The following is a 20,989-nucleotide window of genomic DNA, read 5'->3' as shown; positions in this document are numbered from 1 at the left end:
TGGCGTTGAGATAGCCATGATCATATTGAATGGTGGAACAGGCTCGAAGGGCCAAATGACCTCCTCCTATTTTCTATGTTTCCATGACTCGAGGGGCGTTTGCCTCCATTACCGTACCAGGAAATCCTTTCCAAATTCTTTGCTGAATTTTTCTTTTTATTCTTCATGCAGCATGTGGGGGTCGCTGGCTGGGCCAGCATTTTTACTGCCCATCCCTAATTGCCCTTGAGAAGGTGGTGGTGAGCCGCCACCTGGAACCGCTGCGGTCCATGTGGCGTAGGTACGTCAACAGTGCTGTTAGGGAGGGAGTTTCAGGATTTTGACCCAACGATAGTGAAGGAACGGCGATACATTTCCAGGTCAGGATGAGGAGTGACTTGAAGGGGAACTTCCAGGTGGCGGTGTTCCCATCTATCTGCTGCCCTTGTCCTTCTAGGTGGTGGAGGAAGGTGCTGTCAAAGGACCAAATGAATGGCATTGGACCATTTAAGTCCAAAAACAGGAGGAAGCCATTTCGCCCCTTGAGCCCATTCTGTTGTTCAGTCAGATCACAACTGACTTGTATCTTATCTCCATCTACCCATCTTGGTTTCGGAACCCTTAATACCCTTGCCTAACAAAAATCTAGCGATCTCAGTTAATTCCTACTAACCCCCGGCCTCAACAGCTCTTGAGTGGAGTGAGTTTAAGGTTTCTACTGCTCTTTGTGTGAAGAAAAACTTTTGATTTCTCTTTGAACGAGCTGGCTCTAATTTTAAGGTCATTCTCCCTTGTTCTGGACTCCCCCACCGGAGGAAGTAGTTTCTCTCTGCTCTACCCCATCAGTTGCAGCCTACGTTATACAACCTCTCCTCATAATTTAACTCTGTTAGCTGTGGCATTACCCAGGGGAATCTGTGCTGCATCCACTCTCTTTTAGTTCCAAACACGCCTTTTATAAATTTAAACCCATGCCACCTCGTTTTGCTGCCCTGGTTTAACCTGGGATTAAACCCAATCGTTAACCCTCTCCATTCCTTGCACAAAGATAAAGTTAAAACATTGGATTTTCAGGCATTTTCCGTATAGACAAGGAGAATTATGTCTTTCCACATGGCTCCTTCTGGAGTATAGGAACAGGTTGTTCATGTGGGACTGGGGCTACTGCTTGTGTGAAGGATAAGCACCAACATGGATCGGTTGAACTGAATGGCAGGTTTCCATGTTACAGTGTCTCCATTTCTGCTGTCAAGTGCAGTCATTCGAGTAGAGTTCCTGAGGAGTCAGCCAATTATAGTTATTATCCACTTAAGTCTTCTCTTCCTTCTAGAGTTATAGAAAGCAGCATGGTAGGAGGCCATTCAGCCCATCATGGCTGTGCCAGCTCGTTTGAAAGAACTGGCTCCACTCCCCAGTTCTACCCTCTGGCCCTGCAAATGCTTGTCCTTCCAAACATTTGTTGTTGAATCTGCCTCTTCTACCCTTTCAAGCAGTGCATTCCTGATCATCATAACTCATTACATGTTGTCCCGATATGTTTTTGTGTTCCTGTGAAGTGCCTTGGGACATTTCATGTTAAAGGTGTTACATAAATGCCAGTAGCTGTAATGTTGAAAGAAATAATCTTTACCTTAGCACTTTTGCATGTTTGTATAATTCTTTAGGGGGAGATGACGGCCTAGTGGTAATGTCACCGGACTAGTAATCCAGGGGCTCAGGCTAATGCTCTGGGGACGTGGGTTCAAATCCCACCACGGCAGCTGGTGGAATTTAAATTCAATTAATAAAAATCTGGAATTGAAAGCTGGTATCAGTCATGGTGACCATGACCGCTGTCATCAATTGTCCAAACCCATCTGATTCATTAATATCCTCTAGGGAAGGATGTTAATGTGACTCCAAACCCGTAGCAATATGGGTGATGCATAACCGCCCCCTGAAATGGCCTAGTAAGCCACTCCGTTCAAGGGCAATTAGGGATGGGCAGCAAATGCTGGCCTTGTCAACGATGCCCACATCCCATGAAAGAATAAATAAATATCGCTCTTTTGCAATTAAAATCCTGATTGCATACTTTTAGCTTAATTTGTGGATTACAGCTGGTTTCACCCATTTTTTAAAAAAAAATCAAATTTATGGAAAGGAAAGAAAGTTTAGTAAAGGAAAAAGAGAGCAAAGAAGTGTGGTTGCTGATTTTGTTTTGTAAACATGCCTGGTCGATCCGTTAAGTACTTTAATATCTGTTATGGTGGATCTCAAAAAATGGGGGTGGGGTGAAAGGTGTTGCATTTAATTAGTAATTGAGTACCTTCTAAAAAATCCATAAAGAGGAGGAGGAGGAAAGGGTCAATTTGCAAATGAGGGAAGGAACTATAAGCCAAAGCTTTGAGTGCAGTTCAGAATGGGAGGGAATTAACCTACAGTCCTTTCAGACACAATCGGCTTTTTGTGATAGAGGCAAAAAAGGTTGTCAATTTTGCTAAACTCTCCACAGAGGAGTGGCTCCAGACCACCCAAACTTTCATCACTAAAGCATCTTTAACACTTGCTCCTCGTCAATGGATTTGAAACCAAGTCCCAGAGGTAACAGGCAATGCTCTAATACCAGTCCCACTCAGCCCCTGATACCAAAACAATCACATTAAATGCTCATTTCCATTGAAAATCATTGAAGTCTCTTTTTTTTGCTCTAATGCATTGCAGCTTTTAATTTGTGCATTGTACGGAATGATCTGTGTTTCACGGGGACTGAGTGGAAATGAATGTAGATAATGGAGAATGCACTCATATTGAAGTTGATATTGATTGTACTGGGGTAAATGTGACCTTAAAGTGAGGCTTTTTATGCATTTGAAAAGTTTTAGGGAAGACGAAGTCCATTTTAAAATAAAACCAGACTTTCAAATTTGAGCATTTTTTTCCCCCCAAGTGTTGGAAGAAAGATCTTGCATTTATTGAGTGCTTTTGGTGATCCCTGGACATCTTAAGGAACTTTACAGCCAATGAAGTATTTTTGAACTGCGGTCACTGGAGTAAGAACCGCAACAGCCAATTTGTGCACAGCAAGGTCCCATCATTAGCAATGCCAACAGCCATATCGTCTGTTTTGTGTGTTGTTTGATGGGTAAATGTTAGCCAAGATGGTGGGAACTCTTTTGCTCTCCAAAATGGTGGCATGGGATTTCTTTAGGCCCACCTGAGAGTGCAGACGGGGGCCCCGGTTTAACATCGGATCTGAAAAGACGGTGCTAAACTAGAGTGTCCGACTGGATTATGTGCTTGGCTATTCGGAGAATACCTTGAGCCCAAAGCCTTCCAATTCCTTTGATTGAGATGTTAAAAGTAAGCTCCCCCGCCCACAGCAAAAAAAACTTAAAGCATAGGGTGCTCTCCCAATGTCCTGGCCAATGTTTCTCCCTCAACCAACATCATAGGATGGGGGGTGGGAATTAGCTGATAATTGTGACTTCACTATGCACAATTGGCTACTGTGCTTGTCTATATAACATTGGCGATTGTACTTCAAAGGTAATTAATTGATTGTGAAATGCTTTGAGACATAAAAGATGCTTTACTTGCCTATTTGCTTGTAAAAAAGTTCTTACACTGGCAATTGTTTCAGTCACAGTCTTCTTTCAAACCTCTCAACTCACAATGCTGAACGAATAATGAGTGGTTACACTTGCATTACTTAATTTGCATTGCTGAAATCTTGGACATGATATGCAATGTGCTCTATAACTACGCTTTAAGATTTGGAACTTATTGCAATGGCCTTTACTTTTTCTACAAGTGTGGACACAGTCTTTATTGTAAAGGACTAGACCAGCAAAACTAGAGGAAACCTTTCCAATAAGGAGTTCTGTTAACAGCAAGTGTTTTTAGCAGGAGTTCCTGGTACTTTTTTTATTTACTACTAACTAAACCTACAAGATTCTATTTGTACTATTTGAAAACCTCATCCCTCCAACAGCACTGAACACATGAACAAGGAGCAGGAGTAGGCCATTCAGCCCCTCGAGCCTGCTTGGCCATTTAATAAGGTCATGGCTGATCTGATAGTAACCTGAAATCTGCATCCCACCTAACTCCCGATAACCTATCACGCCTTTGCTTACCAAGAATTTATCCACCTCTGCCTTAAAAATAGTCAAAGACTCTGCTTCCACCGCCTTTTCAGGAAGAGTTCCAAAGACTCATGGCCCTCTGAGTGGAAAAATAATTCACCTAATCTCTGTTTTAAATGGGCTTTCCCTTATTTTTAAACAGTGACTCCCAGTTCTAGATTCTTCCACAAGAGGAAACATCCTCTCCACATCCTCCTTGTCAAGATCCCTCGGGATCTTATAGGTTTCAATCAAGTTGCCTCTTACTCCTCTAAACTCCAGCTGATACAAGCCTAGTCTGTCCAACCTTTCCTCATAAGACAACCCACCCATTCCAGGTATTAGTCTGGTATACTAATAATTTGCCGTTTTAGGAATAAAAACAAGTGCTGGCAGTATCTGTGGAGTTAGAAACAGTTAACATTTTGGAACCCTTCTTCAGAATTGTAAAGAGGTAGAAATGTGATGGGATTTATGTTGTTAAAAAAGGGAGAAGTGTCAGGTAGAACAAAAAAGGAAGGCCAGGGATAGGTTAAGAGGGCAGGAGAGATTAAATGACAAAGATGTCATGGAACAAAAGGCAAAGGGAGTATTAATGGTTGTAGAAAAGAAATAAATCATTGGTCTGGAGTAAGTGTTAATGGCAGAATAAACGACAGCGCTGTGTGAAGGCAAAACATGAAAACGAGCATGGCACTCCCCCTTGCAATCTCAGGAGGTGTAACAACTGCCCTTTTACCTCCTCTCTCCTCACTGTCCAAAGGCCCCAACACTCCTTCCAGGTGAAGCAGCGATTTGCTTGCACCACTTTCAATTTAATCTACCCAATGCGCTACTCAGTATGCAGTCTCCCCTGCAATGGGTAGACCAGGTGCAGACTGGGTGACCGCTCTGCTCAGTCCACAAGCATGACCCTGACCTTCCTGTCGCTTGTCATGTCAAAATTCACCACCCTCTCAACCTCAGAAGGCAGTGGAAGCAGAGCCTTTGAATATTTTCAAGGCAAGAGCTAGATAGATTCTTGATAAACAATGGGGTGAAAAGTTTTGGGGTTAGGCAGGTGTGTGGAGTGGAGTTACAATCAGATCAGCCCTGACCTTATTGAATGGCGGAGCAGGCTCGAGGGGCCTACTCTTCCTACTTTGTATACTCCCGTTTCTGTCCTTGGCCTGCTGCAATGTTCCAGTGAAGTCTAATGCAAGCTTGAGGAACAACACCATCTTCTGATTAAGGCACCTCACAGCCTTCAACATTGCATTCAAGAAACTTCAGACCGTGAACTCTGGCCTCCATTTTGATTCTTTCTTTTTTTCTGCTAAGTGCAAGCCTGTATCTTGCTTTCATGTTTTGCTTTCATACACAGCTTTCTATTATTCCACCATTAGTCCAGACCAATGCTTTGTCTCTTTACTACGATCATTACCACTCCCTATGCTTTTTGCTCTATGACATCGTTGTCATTTAATCTCTCCTGCCCTTTAACCTATCTCTGACCTTCTTTTCGTCCTATCTAACCCTACCACCCCCACCCATCCCCCTACCACCTTTTTCAACGACATAAAACCCATCACATTTCTACCTCTCAGTTCTGAAGAAGAGTCATATTGGACTCGATGTTCACTCTGCTTCTCTCTCCTCCCAGATGCTGCCAGAACTGCTGAGTTTTTCCAGCACTTTGTATTTATTCCAGCATCCGCAGTATGTTGTTTTTGCCTTTTTAGGAGCAGTTTTGCACTGGCCGACAGTTGTGATTGAGTTGGGCTGGGTAGCAAGAATGATAGTTGCGGTCAATTCTACCAGCTTTGTTGTTGCTGAAAAGAGAGGCATGTTGCTGAATCTTTTCATCTTGCACTCATCAGGACAAATTCAAGGATAACAACATTTCAAACAATTGCAACAGTTGACGCTACAGGAGAAAAGGGTGTTGATTGGTTGGCAAGTTGACTCTGATTGCTTTCTCCATGACAATGTCTCAGCCAATCGGAGTCAACTTGCCAACCAATCAACACCCTTTTCTCCTGGTAGCGTTAATTGTTGCAATTATTCAAAATTTGATATTCTTGAATTTGCCCTGATGAGTACAAGATGAAAAGCTTCGGCAACATGCTTGTCCTCTTCATCAATATTTCAGTTCTGTAAGTGACTTAGCTTCGTTGTTAAGTATGCAGATAATTGGGAACAGCTTATCTGCAGTTTGAGCTCCAGTTTATAGCAGTAATCAAGGTGGTGATGGTTACTGATGTCTCGCTTTTCCACATAACTCGTTATGACAAATTCCTGTTGTTCTGCCTTTGTAATGGTAGAATGATTGTCACAAAGCCTCCTGTGTTTTTATTTTGACCCTCTGGTGATATCAATCAATTGTTGGAATCGCAGCACAACTGTTAACTCTTTGTGTCCAGGGCTTGTTCACCCTATTTGTTGCAATCCCTTACTTAGCATTTAGCAAAATAAAAATGGTGGTTTGAGGCTGGAGCTGTGCCCTGATTTCCTAATCTAGTCATGCACCACATCATGATCTTTACAGTGGGAAAGAAAGCAAAGAATGCTTTTTGGTGTTAATGCAAGCTTCCAGTCAGCAACTTCATTAATAATTTGGAAGCATCAATTAGCTCACCAATTTAGCGCGTGCCAGTTCATTTCCATGCTGATTAAAGCAGAATCCTAAAGCGGACTGACTTTAATAAACTACACCTAGCTCCCCAAAGACCAGGAACTCGACAATTGTGTGTGTCAGGTTATGTTCTGCACCAGCTGTGCCTAAAGCCACACTTTCATATCGATGTATAATGCAATCGATCAACTACATCAGCTTGCTCAATAAATGAATCTGTCCACCTTTTGTTCAGGTAGGAGGAAGAAAAGAATCCTGCGTTTATGTTGAATTTAACAGAAGGCCAGATTAATATAGGTATCCTCGCAGTAAAATGTATGAAAGATTCAACGTCAGAAGCCCCTCTGCCTCTGTTTGGAGTTAAAATCCCCTGATCTACCAAAAACTGCTGTTTGTAGAACTGGTTATGATATAATGCCTTATGATAAATTCCTGAGAGACTTGTTTACCTTCCTGAATTCTCATCTGTACTGCAGCTGCAAAGTCAACTAATGCTGAAATTGTGTGTATTGGATAAGGACATCAGATGAGTGTAGTAGACTTGGGTGGAAGAAGTGATTTTTGGACCTAAGGTTCCTGAAACTGTCCACCACCAGGGTTTACCTTGCCTCATCTGAGACTGTGGTAGACTAATTAATAGCAATGGATTACTATTGATTAAAAAAACTTTGCTGTGATTAGTCAACAACTCCATTACGTTGTATTTGGCACTCTCTTGCTAAACCTCTACGCCTCTGTACCTCTCCAGCCTTTAAAGTATTTTGTTAAAATCTACCTCATTGACCAAGCTTTTGGTCACCTGTCCTAATGTCTCATGTGGCTTGGTGTCAAATCTTGTTGGATAACATTCCTCTGAAGCCCCCCAGAATGTTTCATGACATTCAAGGAGCTATATAAATACCAGTCATTGTAGCATGCAACTACCAGGATGGTAAAAGGCAATCTAGATGGACTGTGGTCTGTAATTGTCCAGCGATTCTTAAATTCACATAAACTCAGTGGCACTAAGCTTTGAGTGAAGTATAATATCCAGGTATAATTTTTAGGTTGTATCGATTTGACCTGTGAAAAGCGCCCTGCAGTACAATTATCTGTATAGATTTTGTCCTTTGCAAGTTGGAGTGTCTCTGGAGAGAGCATTTGAAACAGGTAACAGTGGGGTGAAGTACAGGTGGTTATAGTTCTGTCGTGGTGTGGTAACACTGGGAGCAATCTGTGGTGATGTATTCAGAGCAGCACACAAGAAGCACATTGGCAAAACATTAAATGGGCTTGGCTTAACTGATTTTTTTTCCCGCAGTGTATTTGTATCAGTGCAATAAATATTCTCAGTGACAGCACTGAGAATACATAGTTAGGAGTCTGTTACTAGGCAGCTGTCTCTTGAGAGGTTCAGAAGACGCCATGAACCTCTTGTGATTCATAATATCCTTAATTTTATTGCTTAAACCCACTCAGCTGTTTTTTGTACTGGAAGTTTTGTGAGCCAGGCTTGTCCTGTAGGTTTTTCAACAACTAGCCCCCCTCAAGTGTTTGTGTTATCATTTTTGTAGATTGACATGTTGGGTGTGTAGCAATGCCTATCTCCGACGTGCTGGAGAGTATCTATGCAACCCCTCAATACGCCTCTCTGGGGATGTGCTCGCTGTCTACCTGTTGAGAAGGCGCTAGTCATGTGGGTAGGATGCAGCCACAAACTTACAAGCAACTCTTCCAGGCACTGCTGAATCTGTAGCAAAGACAGAAAATGTTGAAAGCACTCAGCAGGTCTGGCAGCATCTGTGGGGGGAGGAACAGAGGTAGCGTTTCAGTTTTGTGACCCTTTGTCAGAACTGAAACGTTAACTCTGTTTCTTTCTCCACAGATGCTGCCAGATCTGCTGAGCGTTCCCAGCACTTCCCATGGTTTATTTCAGATTTCCAGCATCTGCAACACTTTATTTCTGTACTACCTAGATTGTGTTCCATATGAAAATACAGGTAGTCCAGAACTGCCCGCAGCTGGGAAAGGTCAGGGGTAAGATTTGTTCTTAAAACTAGTAAGGCAGATGATGAACATATTTGGACATTTTGACCTTGAGAATGTCCTCTCCGGTAGCTTTAACAAATGAGTTTATGCCTCTGGGAGAAATTCCTCTGAGTTAGCTATAATTGAAAATGAGCTGGTTTAATGACTTTGCAAAAATTGTGGGAGATGGTGGTGGTTTTGTTTCTTCTAAGTGTGGGATATGTCAGAATAGAGTCGTAACAGCGCAGGGTGGAGGCCATTTGGCCCATTTGAGTCCATGTTAATTCTCTGTAGAGAATCCAGTCACTCCCATTCTCCCCAACCCCTGAGCCCTGCAAGTTTATTTTCTCCAAGTAGCCATCCAATTTCCTTTTGAAATTACTGACCGCCTCCACACCCACAAGCCTTGTAGGCAGTGACTTCTAGGTCATTACCACTCGCAGTGTACAAAGGTTCTTCCTCACACCCCACCCCCCCTCGGCATCTCTTGCTCAGAACCTTAAATCTGTATCGTATCCCCTTGCTTGTACAATCGGCTAATGGGAACAGTTTTTCTTTGTTTACCTCATCTAAACCTGTCATCGTCTTGTACACGAAAATAAAAGCAAAATTACTGTTGATGCTGGAAATCTGAAATAAAAACAAAGTGCTGGAAAAACTCAGCAGGTCTGGCAGCATCTGTGGAGAGAGAAACAGAGTTAATGTTTCGAGTCCAAGCTGACTCTTCTTTGGAACTGAACTGAAGAGTTCCGAAGATGCTGCCAGACTTGCTAAGTTTTTTTTCAGCACTTTCTATAATCTTGTACACCTCCTCTCATTTTAAACCAAAATGAGTTGAGATTTGACAGGCCTGGACATATGGGTTTCTTAGTGGTTGGCAATTGTGCCAGAAGAATAAAGGGTTACTGCCAGCGGTGGTAAGAGCTTCAATCAACAATTTGTGGGTTATAAGGTCATCTCGCTCTTAGAGTAAACTGCTTATTTCTCTCCCTCTCTGTTCATTGTTATTTTCCTTATGAAATGTCATGTCAATTTATAACATGAGGTTCTAATGGAAGTTTCTTTTTGTTCAGCTTGTTTGCTGTTAGAGCTGTCGCTGCAGTTGCTGCAGTATAGTCTCTACTCGTGGCCAGGCCTTAAGTGGGAATCTTTTTTGGACCATGCAAAGTCAATTGAGTTTTGCAACAAAAGCAATCGGTGTGCAGTCGTAAAATGCGTTTGAAATAAGTTGAATATTTTCTCTTTCTGTTACAGGCTGAAATTGTCAAACGGTTGAATGGAATTTGTGCTCAAGTTATCCCCTTCTTATCTCAGGAGGTAACGATATCTCAATTCAGTCTGACTGTTAAACAGTGTCTTCAATCCAAGGCCCTTCAACCCTTAGTCGTGATGTAGCTCGAGTTCTGTTTTGAGTAGCTGACAAGTTGTAAAATGCTGACTAGTGCTCACTATCTCTCCCGTTTGAAAAGCTGTGCTTTTGACAGTCTGTGTTCTGATTATATTTGTGTGTCTTTGTCTTTATTTCAGCATCAGCAGCAGGTGGTTCAGGCCATAGAACGTGCAAAGCAGGTGACTGCCCCGGAGCTTAATACTGTCATCAGGGTATGTCCGCTTTATTCATTAACACGCGCGCGCGCACTCGCTAAACCCATCAAAAAGGCTCGTGGCGGTAGTCCAAGCCAACTTTGATTTATACTTCAAAGGCTGTGTGTAATGCCACAGGGAGGGTTGGGAAGAAGTGCAATTATGGAAAAGGCTCAGAGAGACCTAAGCTATTAATGTAGCAATGCAAACCAGCATTAAAGTCACATTCTCGCCTTCCCCCTCTGGAAGGGAAGGGAATGACCCATGCTGGAGAAAGTAACCATTCCATAAGTAGGCACTGTCTGCCTCTGTTGTCTCACCCAAGTGATCACGCTTCAAGCATTCAACCATGAGGAGCATCACAACCAAGCCTTAACTTGCCCTCACTTGATATCCACATTTTTCATTAGGAATTGTGTTCCAATCAGGATTGAGAGCCCGGGCAGTAACTCTTCCCCTACCTACCTTTCCTTCCCATCCCAGCGATGCTGTAACCATTCGTAACATTCTGGCTGAGATAAACTAATGCAGTACAGACTGGCGATTGAACCTGGGAGCTTCAGAGATTGTGTGCTGGGCAGCTTTGAAATGCTTCACATCTTTAAAATGTCTCCCTAATGCTCTTAGATTAGCTGACATTATCAAGTGATTGACGCAAAGTGAGAGCAGCCTGTATCGCTGGGAGAATTACGCTAAAATATCTCTTAACATTTCCAGGCAGAAGACAATACATCCCTTATAACCTTCCGCCTCCCCTCAATCTCCTTAGTTGTCGTTCTCCCAGAAATAGCATTACAAAGCTAATCTCCGTAACCATGGTTATTCTGTGCCCCACAATTTACAACCCAATTGAAACACACAAGATGTGGTCACTTTAAGGGAATAGCACTTCTAAAATGGCTCTAGGCCATTGCTGGCCCATCTATCCTTCACGTGTCTCTCTCAACCAAACTGCCCCTCTTCATGCTCCTGAGGCTCACTTCATTGGTTGCCTGACCATGAAATGTTTTTGGTTTGGCTCCCTTCCTCTTGCTATCTAGTAAGAGAGAGAGCAAAGAAATATTGGGAGGTGCAGTTCTCCCAATATCTCTAGATCCAGTGTAGGATGTCTATTTATACTTAAGGAACTGTGCGTTGTACAGAATTAAAGGTTCCATAGTTTTTCTCTCTTACCTTGCTGTGGGGAAATTCTCTTTGGTCAGGGTGGGACATCTAAGGAGATGCAGGCGCAGTCACATGCACCAGCACTTTGTAGCACAGCTTGCATTACTGCATTCCCACATTATAACAACTACACTTCAAAAGTGCATTACTGGCTGTAAATTGCAGGAAGGTGGGTGAGACTCAAAAGCGCTGAATGACTTACTCGTATTTCTTACGTAAAGTGCTTTGAGACACCCCTGAGTTATGAAAGGCGCTATATAAATATAAACTTGCACGCACTCGCTCTATCCCCCTCTCTCATGGGGTGGCTTTCTATAGGATCGTTGCCCTTGATGAAAAAAATTCGGGTAGTACAAGTGCAGTTGGAGCCGTAGTGTGGTAGGAAACTGGCGGAGGGACAGTATTTCCATAATGTTAAACTGTTATCCAATTGGACTTTTGCACTTACAATATACTAAAAGCTAAACAAGCCACAACTGTTACGCAGTGTTCTCTTTCACCCTGAGTGAGAGCGAAGATGATCCCTTTAATTTCAGTTCTTGCTGAAACATCAGCGTGGTTTGCAGTCTTGTAATTGCTTTTCTGTTGCTTTTGACATGTACCTCTTGTAGGACTGCAGGAGACAGTGAACTACTATACATTATAGCAGGGAAGGACGGCATAGCTAGTTTAGTGGATTCGTTCCCAAGCACTGATTGATGCTGTTCAGAGGATATTTTTGTCTTTAATCTGAACTTTTTAAAAATAAAATATGAAATAGCCCATTGGGGAGGGAATGGCCGATAATGTACACTCTGCAATGATTAATGCATTACAAGCCTGTTTAATCTCCTGCGGACATCATAGTGTTGGGTTTTAGTTTACCTCAAATCCAGAACAGGTTTTTTTTTTAAAGTGATGGCTCAGCCATAATTAGAATTTTAAAAGGAACACCAAATAGAAATGTTGCAGCGCGAGCAATGCTTTTCTCTAATGGCATGGAATGAATTGCAAAGCTTTAATCAAATCTCATTGTTCAGGTGTTTTATAAAAAGCTCAAAGCTTCGCACTTTGTAATGTGACATTCTTGAACCCCTCAATGTAGATCGGAGCCTTATGATTCATTCTCTGCTATCCATTATTCTTACATGTTTTGAACCAGTGGGATTGAGTGCTTGATCTGCTATTGTGCCTGGCAAGGCTCAGTGCAATAATCAATCAGCTTCTCACTTCTGCTTTGCTGAAGAAGAAAGCTGTTCCTTCCAGAACGTGAGCGTAATACCGCATTATAACGAAGTGGTCCTTGCTGTCTTCTCCCTAAACCATGCCAGCTTTCCCTTCTTTCCTCTTCCCTGAATACTTGGTGTAGCCTCTGACCACCTTTTCTTTGTGTTACCTGCAGCAGCAGCTTCAAGCGCAACAGCTATCTCACCTTCACGGTCTCACAGTGCCACTCACCCCGCTACCAGCTGGCCTGCAGCCTCCCGTCATCCCTTCGGTCAGTGCCAGTGCAGGACTTCTGGCATTATCCAGTGCCCTGGGCTCTCAGATCCACCTTGCTACGAAAGATGACAAGAACCACCATGATGGCGACCACCAGAGAGATGAGGGCGTACAGAAACCTGATTAGGAACTCTTTTTGAGCATTGCCCAACACAAAATCCTTAAAAATGATCTTTGGTGTTTGTTTTAATGCCTGTATATATCTCGGAGGTGGCAATTTTGTGCTGTGTATGTTATTATTTAGGAGAACAAAGCCTATTTTAAAGCTGCAGTATATTAAAAGCAACTTTGTTTTGGCATGAACAAAGCAGGAATACACTAAGTTTGAAGTTGCCTCGGATGAGGGCGTAACTTATTGGCTTATCCACCTGATGGGCATTCTAGTGTTCAATGTTTTCAAGATAAAAGCTTCTGATTCAGCCAATCCATTGAAATGACGCTTGGCAGGAATCACCTTTCCCACTAGTTGTTCCCAGAATTGAGCTGTTGAGTGATTCACTTTGAGTGAAATGACCTGTAAAGTGCAGTTCAGTACATTCTCAGAAACCAAAGCAAATTTGCCAAATTGATGGTAAGATGGCTGATGGTCTGTGCTATTGAAGTTACCATATCTTTGACCTTTTTATAAATGGCCGACCCGTTAACACGTTCTAGACCTGTTATATGAGAACGAACCTTTAATAGGACGACAAATATAACAGTCATCTTAAACTCTTTAAATTCATCTGAATGCTTCTGTAGATCTGCAAAGGTTTGAGTATGGTTTCTTGTTGCTGCTTAGCGAGCAATATCCCATGTTGGGACTTGACTTTGTGGTCTACAGTTCCAAATTTCTCTCTCAGTCAGCATTTGGAACTTCTTTAGTAAAATATCTACTGATCAACTTGTAGGTAACCATTTAAATTATTTTTATTATCTGCTCCTTTCTGGATGAGGAAAGAGAAGTAAAATGACAGTTGACTTCATTTGTGCCAAAATGAAAACCCATTAGAGAGCTGAGCAGCAGCAGGGATCCTTGTGTTTTTCTGTTGGGTTTGGCAAGGCAATCAAAATGGTGGCATAAGCATCAACTTGAAAACTAACTCAAAACAAAGTGGCTGTTTCTTCTTTTTGTTTGTTGCAAGGAACCTTTCAAAGAAAGCTCAATCCTTTTGTCGACCTTCGTAAAACTCTTAGCTCTTGGCCGTGCAATCGGATATTTCAAAAGCCACACGCTGACGGGAGGGGAAGGGGGCAGCCATCTTTCCCTGTTGACGCTTTTAATTTAAACCTTGTCGACAACAGTGGGCCTGTTGTTCACCTGCAATGTGCTCGAACTGTGGATGTATTTTTGTCCAACGAAGTTGTACATTGTAGTTCTCAGTTCACGGCAATGGGATGGGTGATCATAATTTTCATTTTTCTTTTTGACCGTACTAGAAGAGTTTGAACGGTGACCTAGAAAGAGGACCCATCGAGTGAGTCGAGGATGAAGTGGGACAAGCTGGAGCTGCGGTCCTGTTCCTGTTTGCTGCTGAGATGCTGTCAGTCAGGCCAGGCAATGGACATTTGTATGTCGTGCCAGGATTTATAACACACACGTTTTCGTACCCTTTCCCGCCGGCCCCCCCAAGAGTAGAAACTATTAAACCAAGCTTCTTCCTCAAAGACTATTGGCCACACAGTTAACACCCTAGATGATTTTGTGAAGGAACAAAGAGAATTTGGGTTCAGTGGCACTTCATGGTGTTTCATGAGGCTATTTTGTTTTTGAGTATAACTCAGCCTGTGGAGCAGAGTGTTGTTGGTTGCTTGTAATTGACATACCAGTTTTAGACCTGATCTATTATTTATATATATATATATATATATATGGGATATATGTGTATATATAATGCACAGGGTTTTTAAATTCTCCAATTTTAGGCACTTGTTACCCAATCTTCTGGCAGAGATGGGGGAAATTAGCCCCAGTATGTTCAATTGATGGCAGCACACAACATAACCCATGGAGACAGGCAATTGGCCAGAAATAGATTCAACAATGATGCTTAAGATACATTTTGAGGATTATTTGCAAGCGAGGATCTAGTTGTCATGAACTTTTATCCCTAGTGGGATCAGACTTTTATTGTGCTCTTCAGTCTATGAATTTGGGCATCCTTATTGGGGAGGGGATACTTTTGGCAACTAATTGAGCGGAAGCCCCACCCCACATGCACACACCACACAGTCTGGATCGGATGAAGTCATCAACAACCTAAAATGTTAACTCTGTCTCTCTCCACAGATGCTGCCTGACCTGCTGAGTATTTCCAGCATTTTCTGTTTTAATTTCAGATTTCCAGCATCTGCAGTAATTTACTTTTGACACAGTCTGGTAACATAGGACTGGATTATACGCTGAGGGTGAACTCCCCACCTTTGATAAAACAGCTCGCCCCACTTTAATGTTTCAGGCGACAGCTCTTTAATTCGTATGAGGCGGCACATCTGTTCGTCTCCGGGAGAAAGTGCCGCCTCATAGAGCTTCAGCAGGAGTGCTGGCCACTGTTGGTACTGCAGGTAGTCCAAGAAGGTGGTGGTCAGCGATGGACCCAAGCATTCAGGTACTTCTGGAATCTCGCTTGGGGCCAGGCTGATGGTCCCTGGCAAAGGAGGGGGGTGGGGTGTGGCATGTTGGATGGGGAGGGAGGGTGGGCGCATGGAGGCAAAACTGAGGAGAAACTTCCAATTGATACCGGGGGCCTGGCAAGAGGCATCCCTCCCCTTTAACCGGCCAACAGCCTACAAGGTTAACCTACTGGGCTCCATGTTGAGAGCCGGCTCTCCTGCTGCACATTATAACTCTTTCGAGTTATCAACAGTCACAGATTGTAACTCTTTCGAGTACAATCACAGTTCTTGGTTTCCAGGAGTGGGACATGAACCCACAACCTTCTGATTCAAAGGCGAGGGTGCTATGAACTGAGCCACACATTATATCATTGGGGACAGGATGAGGCTCTTAATTGGGCATTAATCATCCACTTAAGGGTTAATTGGGCCATGGGTGGGTAACCCACCCACAGATGGCCAGTAAAATTCAATCTGCAGATTCACCGGATGTTAGTGAAGAACCTTGATTTTAGCATTCACCTTCCTGTATATGAGGTTCTTTAATCTCAGTCACAGCATAGAACCCCCCCCTCCACTTCCCCTGCCCCGCCCCCACTGATCACAGCCAGCAGCCTTCAATTAGAATCACTCTCATGTATGTGTCACTTGGGAATATGCAGTTTGGAAGATCTTATTTCATTAAACCTGGGTCCCCCTCAAACCCGGGCTCTTCTTTTGGTTGGCGGGGAGGGGGAAGGCCTTGGAATATAAATTGGTTTTTGTGTGTGTTTAAGTATGGCCTATATTAGAGTAAATACGGTATATTTTTCGTTCCTTGTGTATATATATATTCTGGTTACTGAGAGCGTTTCATTATTCAGGTCACTCTTTTCAGTGGATTAGCTGGGCCTTGCTTGTGTCGGAAGCAGTGAACAGGACCACCATGCTATTTTGCTTGTATAACATTAGGATCTCATATGCTGTTGATGGATTTCCAAATGAGGACTCTATTGAAATCCTTGTTGAGGAATGATATATATACATATATACTACAGCTTTAAACATTAGACCACTGCAAGTATCTTCAGTTCTTTTATTTGCTTATGATTTAAAACCAGTTTCCTTGCTACTGCTTGTGGCTGGCTCTTTGCCACCTCCCTCTGATGTGCCAGATAAAATTACTCAGTTAAAACTGGCCCATAGCCCTCGACTTGCAGCTGAATTATATATTTGGCAGAAAATGGTCCAAAGATGGTAACTTTCTATGGAGCATCTGTAAGTGTTCAGTCATAAAATGACTGTTCTGAAGAGTGAAGTTCAAAGCAAAACTAAACTCTAATGGGGAAGCGGTTGTTTTCATTGCATTATTTGTTTATTTGTAACAGTTAAACTGTGTGTTCATGCAAAGCAGTTTCTGCTTCTCAATGACCCAAAATGACGATAGGACTGGCAGTAGGCAAATTAATGATCTGACGCTCAAGCCCATTAAACCAGGACAAAAGCCACCTCCAATCTGAGGCAGTGGGGGGGTAGAATCTTACCCGTTTTTCATTTTAGTGCACAGGCAGCAGTATTGCTCCAGCCTGATGGAGTTCAGCTACATAGAAAACCAGTGGGAAAAATATGGTTCATTTACACCCGCCCTCCAACCCGAGCCCAGTTGCTTTGCTTGGAAACAAAAAATCCACTGCTTGTTCTGCTGATTTTAAACCAAATACCAATTTACTTTGCATGATGTTTGCATGTGCACATGGACTGTGCGTGCGTTGCCATACCAACAGCCATATTATGCGTCTGACCTGGGGCTGACCAGCTTTCATGTTACTTTATTTTTTAAGAAATTTAATTGGTAACAGAGCTGGGTGCCAGTATATCTCTGATCTATTCAACTGCTGAACAGTCAAACATGGATTACCTTCAGACCAGTGCCCGGCATATGAGGGGGGAGCCCTTAGATACCGAGAACCACCTTCACGAATTCCCAACCTGCTTAAGCCACCGTGTATGTGCGCTTATTTCGGCTGCCGTTGTTTATGCACCTGCTGAAGCTAGAGGCAAGTGATGTAGTTGAGGCTTTTTAGTTCCCAAGTGAAACACCACCTATCCCTGTTGTTTTAATCAATGCATTGCCTTTCACTTGGAAGAGCTCCACTTGCATAGATGCAAATCAGTGTGGCGCTTGAAGCAGCGGGATCAAAATCCATGCTCTTGAGATATCTGGAGGCCAAGTGCTTGGTCATCTTGGCTTGGGAACTCTGCCCCCTGCATGAATATTGCACAGGGGTGGTGGCTCACACAGGAGGGGAATCTCCAGTGGCATCATTTGCCCTGAATTCTTAACTGGAGAAGGAAGTTGGTCAGTTGGTATAAACACACAGTATCGCAAGTGCTCTGGCTGCTGGAGTAAGACTTGGCAGATGCACTCGCAGAAATTAAATGGAGACAAAAGTGAATCTTGGAGAGAATTTCTTTGCCATTGGGGCTTGCTTTCTGCTTTTTAAAATAAATTGAGCAATAGTTCACTAAGGCTCCTGTTTTCTCTTTGCCATTTCAACCAGACATGAACCTTTAAGAACTCCGTTGTGTAAATCTGAAACAAAAATCATCTTGTAGCTTTTGGCAAGCGCCACCTTTCTCACGTTTGATATATTAAGTGAAAGAATGCATCTCTACAACTAGAGTAAACACACAAAACGATAGCGATATACAGCTGGTTGACCAGCAGTTGAAAGAATGGACAGACAAACATTACCCCTACTTCATTTTGATGAGTCTCGACCCCAAAACATGAACCTGCCTCTGTGCACCTGCTGCAGACTAGCTCCGTGTTTCCAAAATTTGTGATTTGTTCTCCTCGTCACCAGCTGTATAGAAGTTCTGTTACAATCCGGTTCCTCGTAGATTATGCCAGGCTTTATTGAATTAAACCAACTCTGCAGTTGAATTCAACACTTACTAACCTGGCCAATAGTCAGCAGTGACAGAGATTGAAACGGTTTCTGAAAAAAAAAAATTTCACCTGAATTAAGTCGTCACCTATAAATACAGTGATGGTCGCGATCATAATTGTCATTGTGGTTATGTTCTAAGATGAATCGTAAATAAGTGGTCACCTATGGTCACTTTTTTCTTAACTTAATTTTTATTATTTAATAAAATGAATTGTACATGTAGCATGCACTTAGGTGCCTCGCCCCCATTAAGTCAAGCATGATGTATAATCGTGTCAGTATCTGCAGTTAGTACAAAAGTTTTTTTTAAAAAAAAAGATAGCTGTGTGCTTGTACAGGTTGCTGCATCTCGTCCATCCCAGCAACCTGCATGGAAACTGTGTGCAATATCGGCATTGCATTCCCAGGTTAGACCAGGCACAAAGGAAAATGGTTATATCATAAACCTGCATTATTAGCCAATAATGTATTGAAATGTAATGAGTTATAATGGGAATAATGTTTTATTTTATAAACGCATTATGTCGAAATGTAATTGTTAAGCACTTGAATACACAAGTGCTTTGTCACTCATGCACACTTTCTATTTACCAACTGTTGTTAAAATTCAAGTGGTGAATATTAAGTCGAATTCCATAATTTTACAGAACTGCTCAATTTCACAGTGTTCTTTGAATAAACTACAAATCTAAGCTTGCTATACAGTGGGTCCTATTAAAGATCAACTCTGATAAAAAAATCCCTTTTAAGGACTACTTTTTTAAGGGGGAAAAAAACACACACACACACACACCCAAATCTAAATACTATTTTTTTGGCATTCCAAAACTCGTTAAATGTTCCTATTTCAGTACAATGGACTTGGTCTTTATTGAATAGGTATTTGATGTATTTATTTTCCTGCTGTTGCAGTCCTCAAAGGGTTAGTAAGGCTCCCAGAGATAAACAATGTTTTAGAGACCTTCCTGAATGTCATTGCATAATGCATAACCTCTCATACAACAGAATTAGACAAAATTATAATTATTGAATTAATCCATCTGATTCTGTGACTTCAGAGCTTCGAATCACTTAAAAATATTAAAACACTTTGCTTTTAAAAGTCCATTTGTTTCCACTGGTGCTGCAAAGGCTGTATACTGCACTTGCACCAGTATCGGTTTGTATGAATATGTATGCAAATTGTGTTGAAGATTAATGTGGCGGTGTTTAAAAAAAACATTTATTATGTCTTAAATAAAACAAAAGTGTATTAAATTAGTTCGCTAGTGCTGTAAGGAAATATCTATGGTGCCTTACAAATAAAAGCAAATGTGATTAAATTATAAGGTGGATGTGGTTGTGTTTTTTTTATTATTCTGTCTTCCACTGCAAATCTGATCATTTTATAAGTGTCGTATGTTTTCTGGGTTGCTCCTCTGGAGTATCGGTGTGGATTTTTAAGAGTGCTGTCACTGCAGAGGTGAAACAATAAAACATATTAGAAATGAAAGTCAAAGAAATCAATATACGGCATCACTTAAGAGGTGTGTTCAATTTAAATTAAACTGGTTTTAACCAAGGAGTTGCTCAAACGAAGCCACCTTCCGCTCCGCCCCCCCCCCCCCCCCCCACCCCCATGAAGGAGAAAGAGACTTGTATTTGTATAGCAGTTTTCACAACCTCACGTCGTCCCAAAGCGCTTTACAGCCAATGAAGTACCTTTTTGAAGCGTAGTCACTATTGTAATGTAGAAAACGCAGCAGTCAATTTGTGCACAGCAAGCTCCAACAAACAGCAGTGTGATAACGACCAGATAATTGGTTTAGTGAGGCTGAACTGGAGATAAATATTGGCCGGGACACCACCCCTGTTCTGCAACACAGGACTAAGGGGTCTTCCTTTTACACCTCCCTGAGAAGCCAGGCGAGGCATTGGTTTCACATCGCATCTGAAAGATGGCACTTCTGACAGTGCAACACTCCCTAGCCTAGATTTTTGTGCTAAGTCTTTGGAGTGGGGCTTGATCCCCACAACCTTTGGACTCAGACATGAGTGCTGCCACTGAGGCACAGCTGACACTTGAATTTGCATTTATATGGTGCCTTTCGTGCCCTCTGGGTGTACCACAGTGCTGCTTTTGAAGTGTAGTTGTGTTTTTTGGCAGCCAATTTGAGCACAGTAGAGTCAGACAACCAGCAATAAGATAAATGATCAGTTCATCTATTTTTGGTGGTGTTGAGGGATGAATGCATTCAGAACACTGGCAGAATTCTCCTGCTCAGTTCTGCTCGTTCAAATATTTTGTTACATGTAGAGAGAGTAACCGTTAGATTGTGTTTTCAGCACAGCAAGAAACAACTGGCTATGAATATGGGAATTTGGTGGGGTTGGTGTTTTGCAAGGAAGAGATCAAATGGGTTTAAAGGCTGTCTTTACTTTATGATAATCTTTCATCCTTTTGACTGCAGCGGTCCCTTTATTACACCGAGCACAAATGGCACACTACTAGTGAGCGCCCTTACTGAAATAGAGAAATCGACATC

General features: G+C 42.3%; 1 protein-coding gene across 3 annotated transcripts in view; it reads left to right on the top strand.

The window, feature by feature from the left end:
* LOC144688937 (TLE family member 5-like) overlaps positions 1–14,372 on the top strand; it is a 647,395-nt gene extending 633,023 nt beyond the window's left edge. For 2 of the 3 annotated variants that reach the window (XM_078555989.1, XM_078555988.1), the window contains 3 exons: positions 9,961–10,023; positions 10,234–10,308; positions 12,836–14,372. In XM_078555989.1, the coding sequence (XP_078412115.1) occupies positions 9,961–10,023; positions 10,234–10,308; positions 12,836–13,063 (366 nt within the window). In that variant the 3' untranslated portion in view covers positions 13,064–14,372. The remainder of the gene's footprint in view (positions 1–9,960; positions 10,024–10,233; positions 10,309–12,835) is intronic. The other variant, XM_078555990.1, reaches the window with a different exon arrangement.
* The last annotated feature ends 6,617 nt before the right edge of the window (positions 14,373–20,989 follow it).

The sequence above is a fragment of the Cetorhinus maximus genome, chromosome 13 (genome assembly GCF_964194155.1).
Source record: "Cetorhinus maximus chromosome 13, sCetMax3.hap1.1, whole genome shotgun sequence".
NCBI classification, from domain to species: domain Eukaryota; kingdom Metazoa; phylum Chordata; class Chondrichthyes; order Lamniformes; family Cetorhinidae; genus Cetorhinus; species Cetorhinus maximus.
The sequence above is the reverse complement of the archived record's forward strand: the minus strand, read 5'-3'. Positions and strand labels throughout refer to the sequence as shown.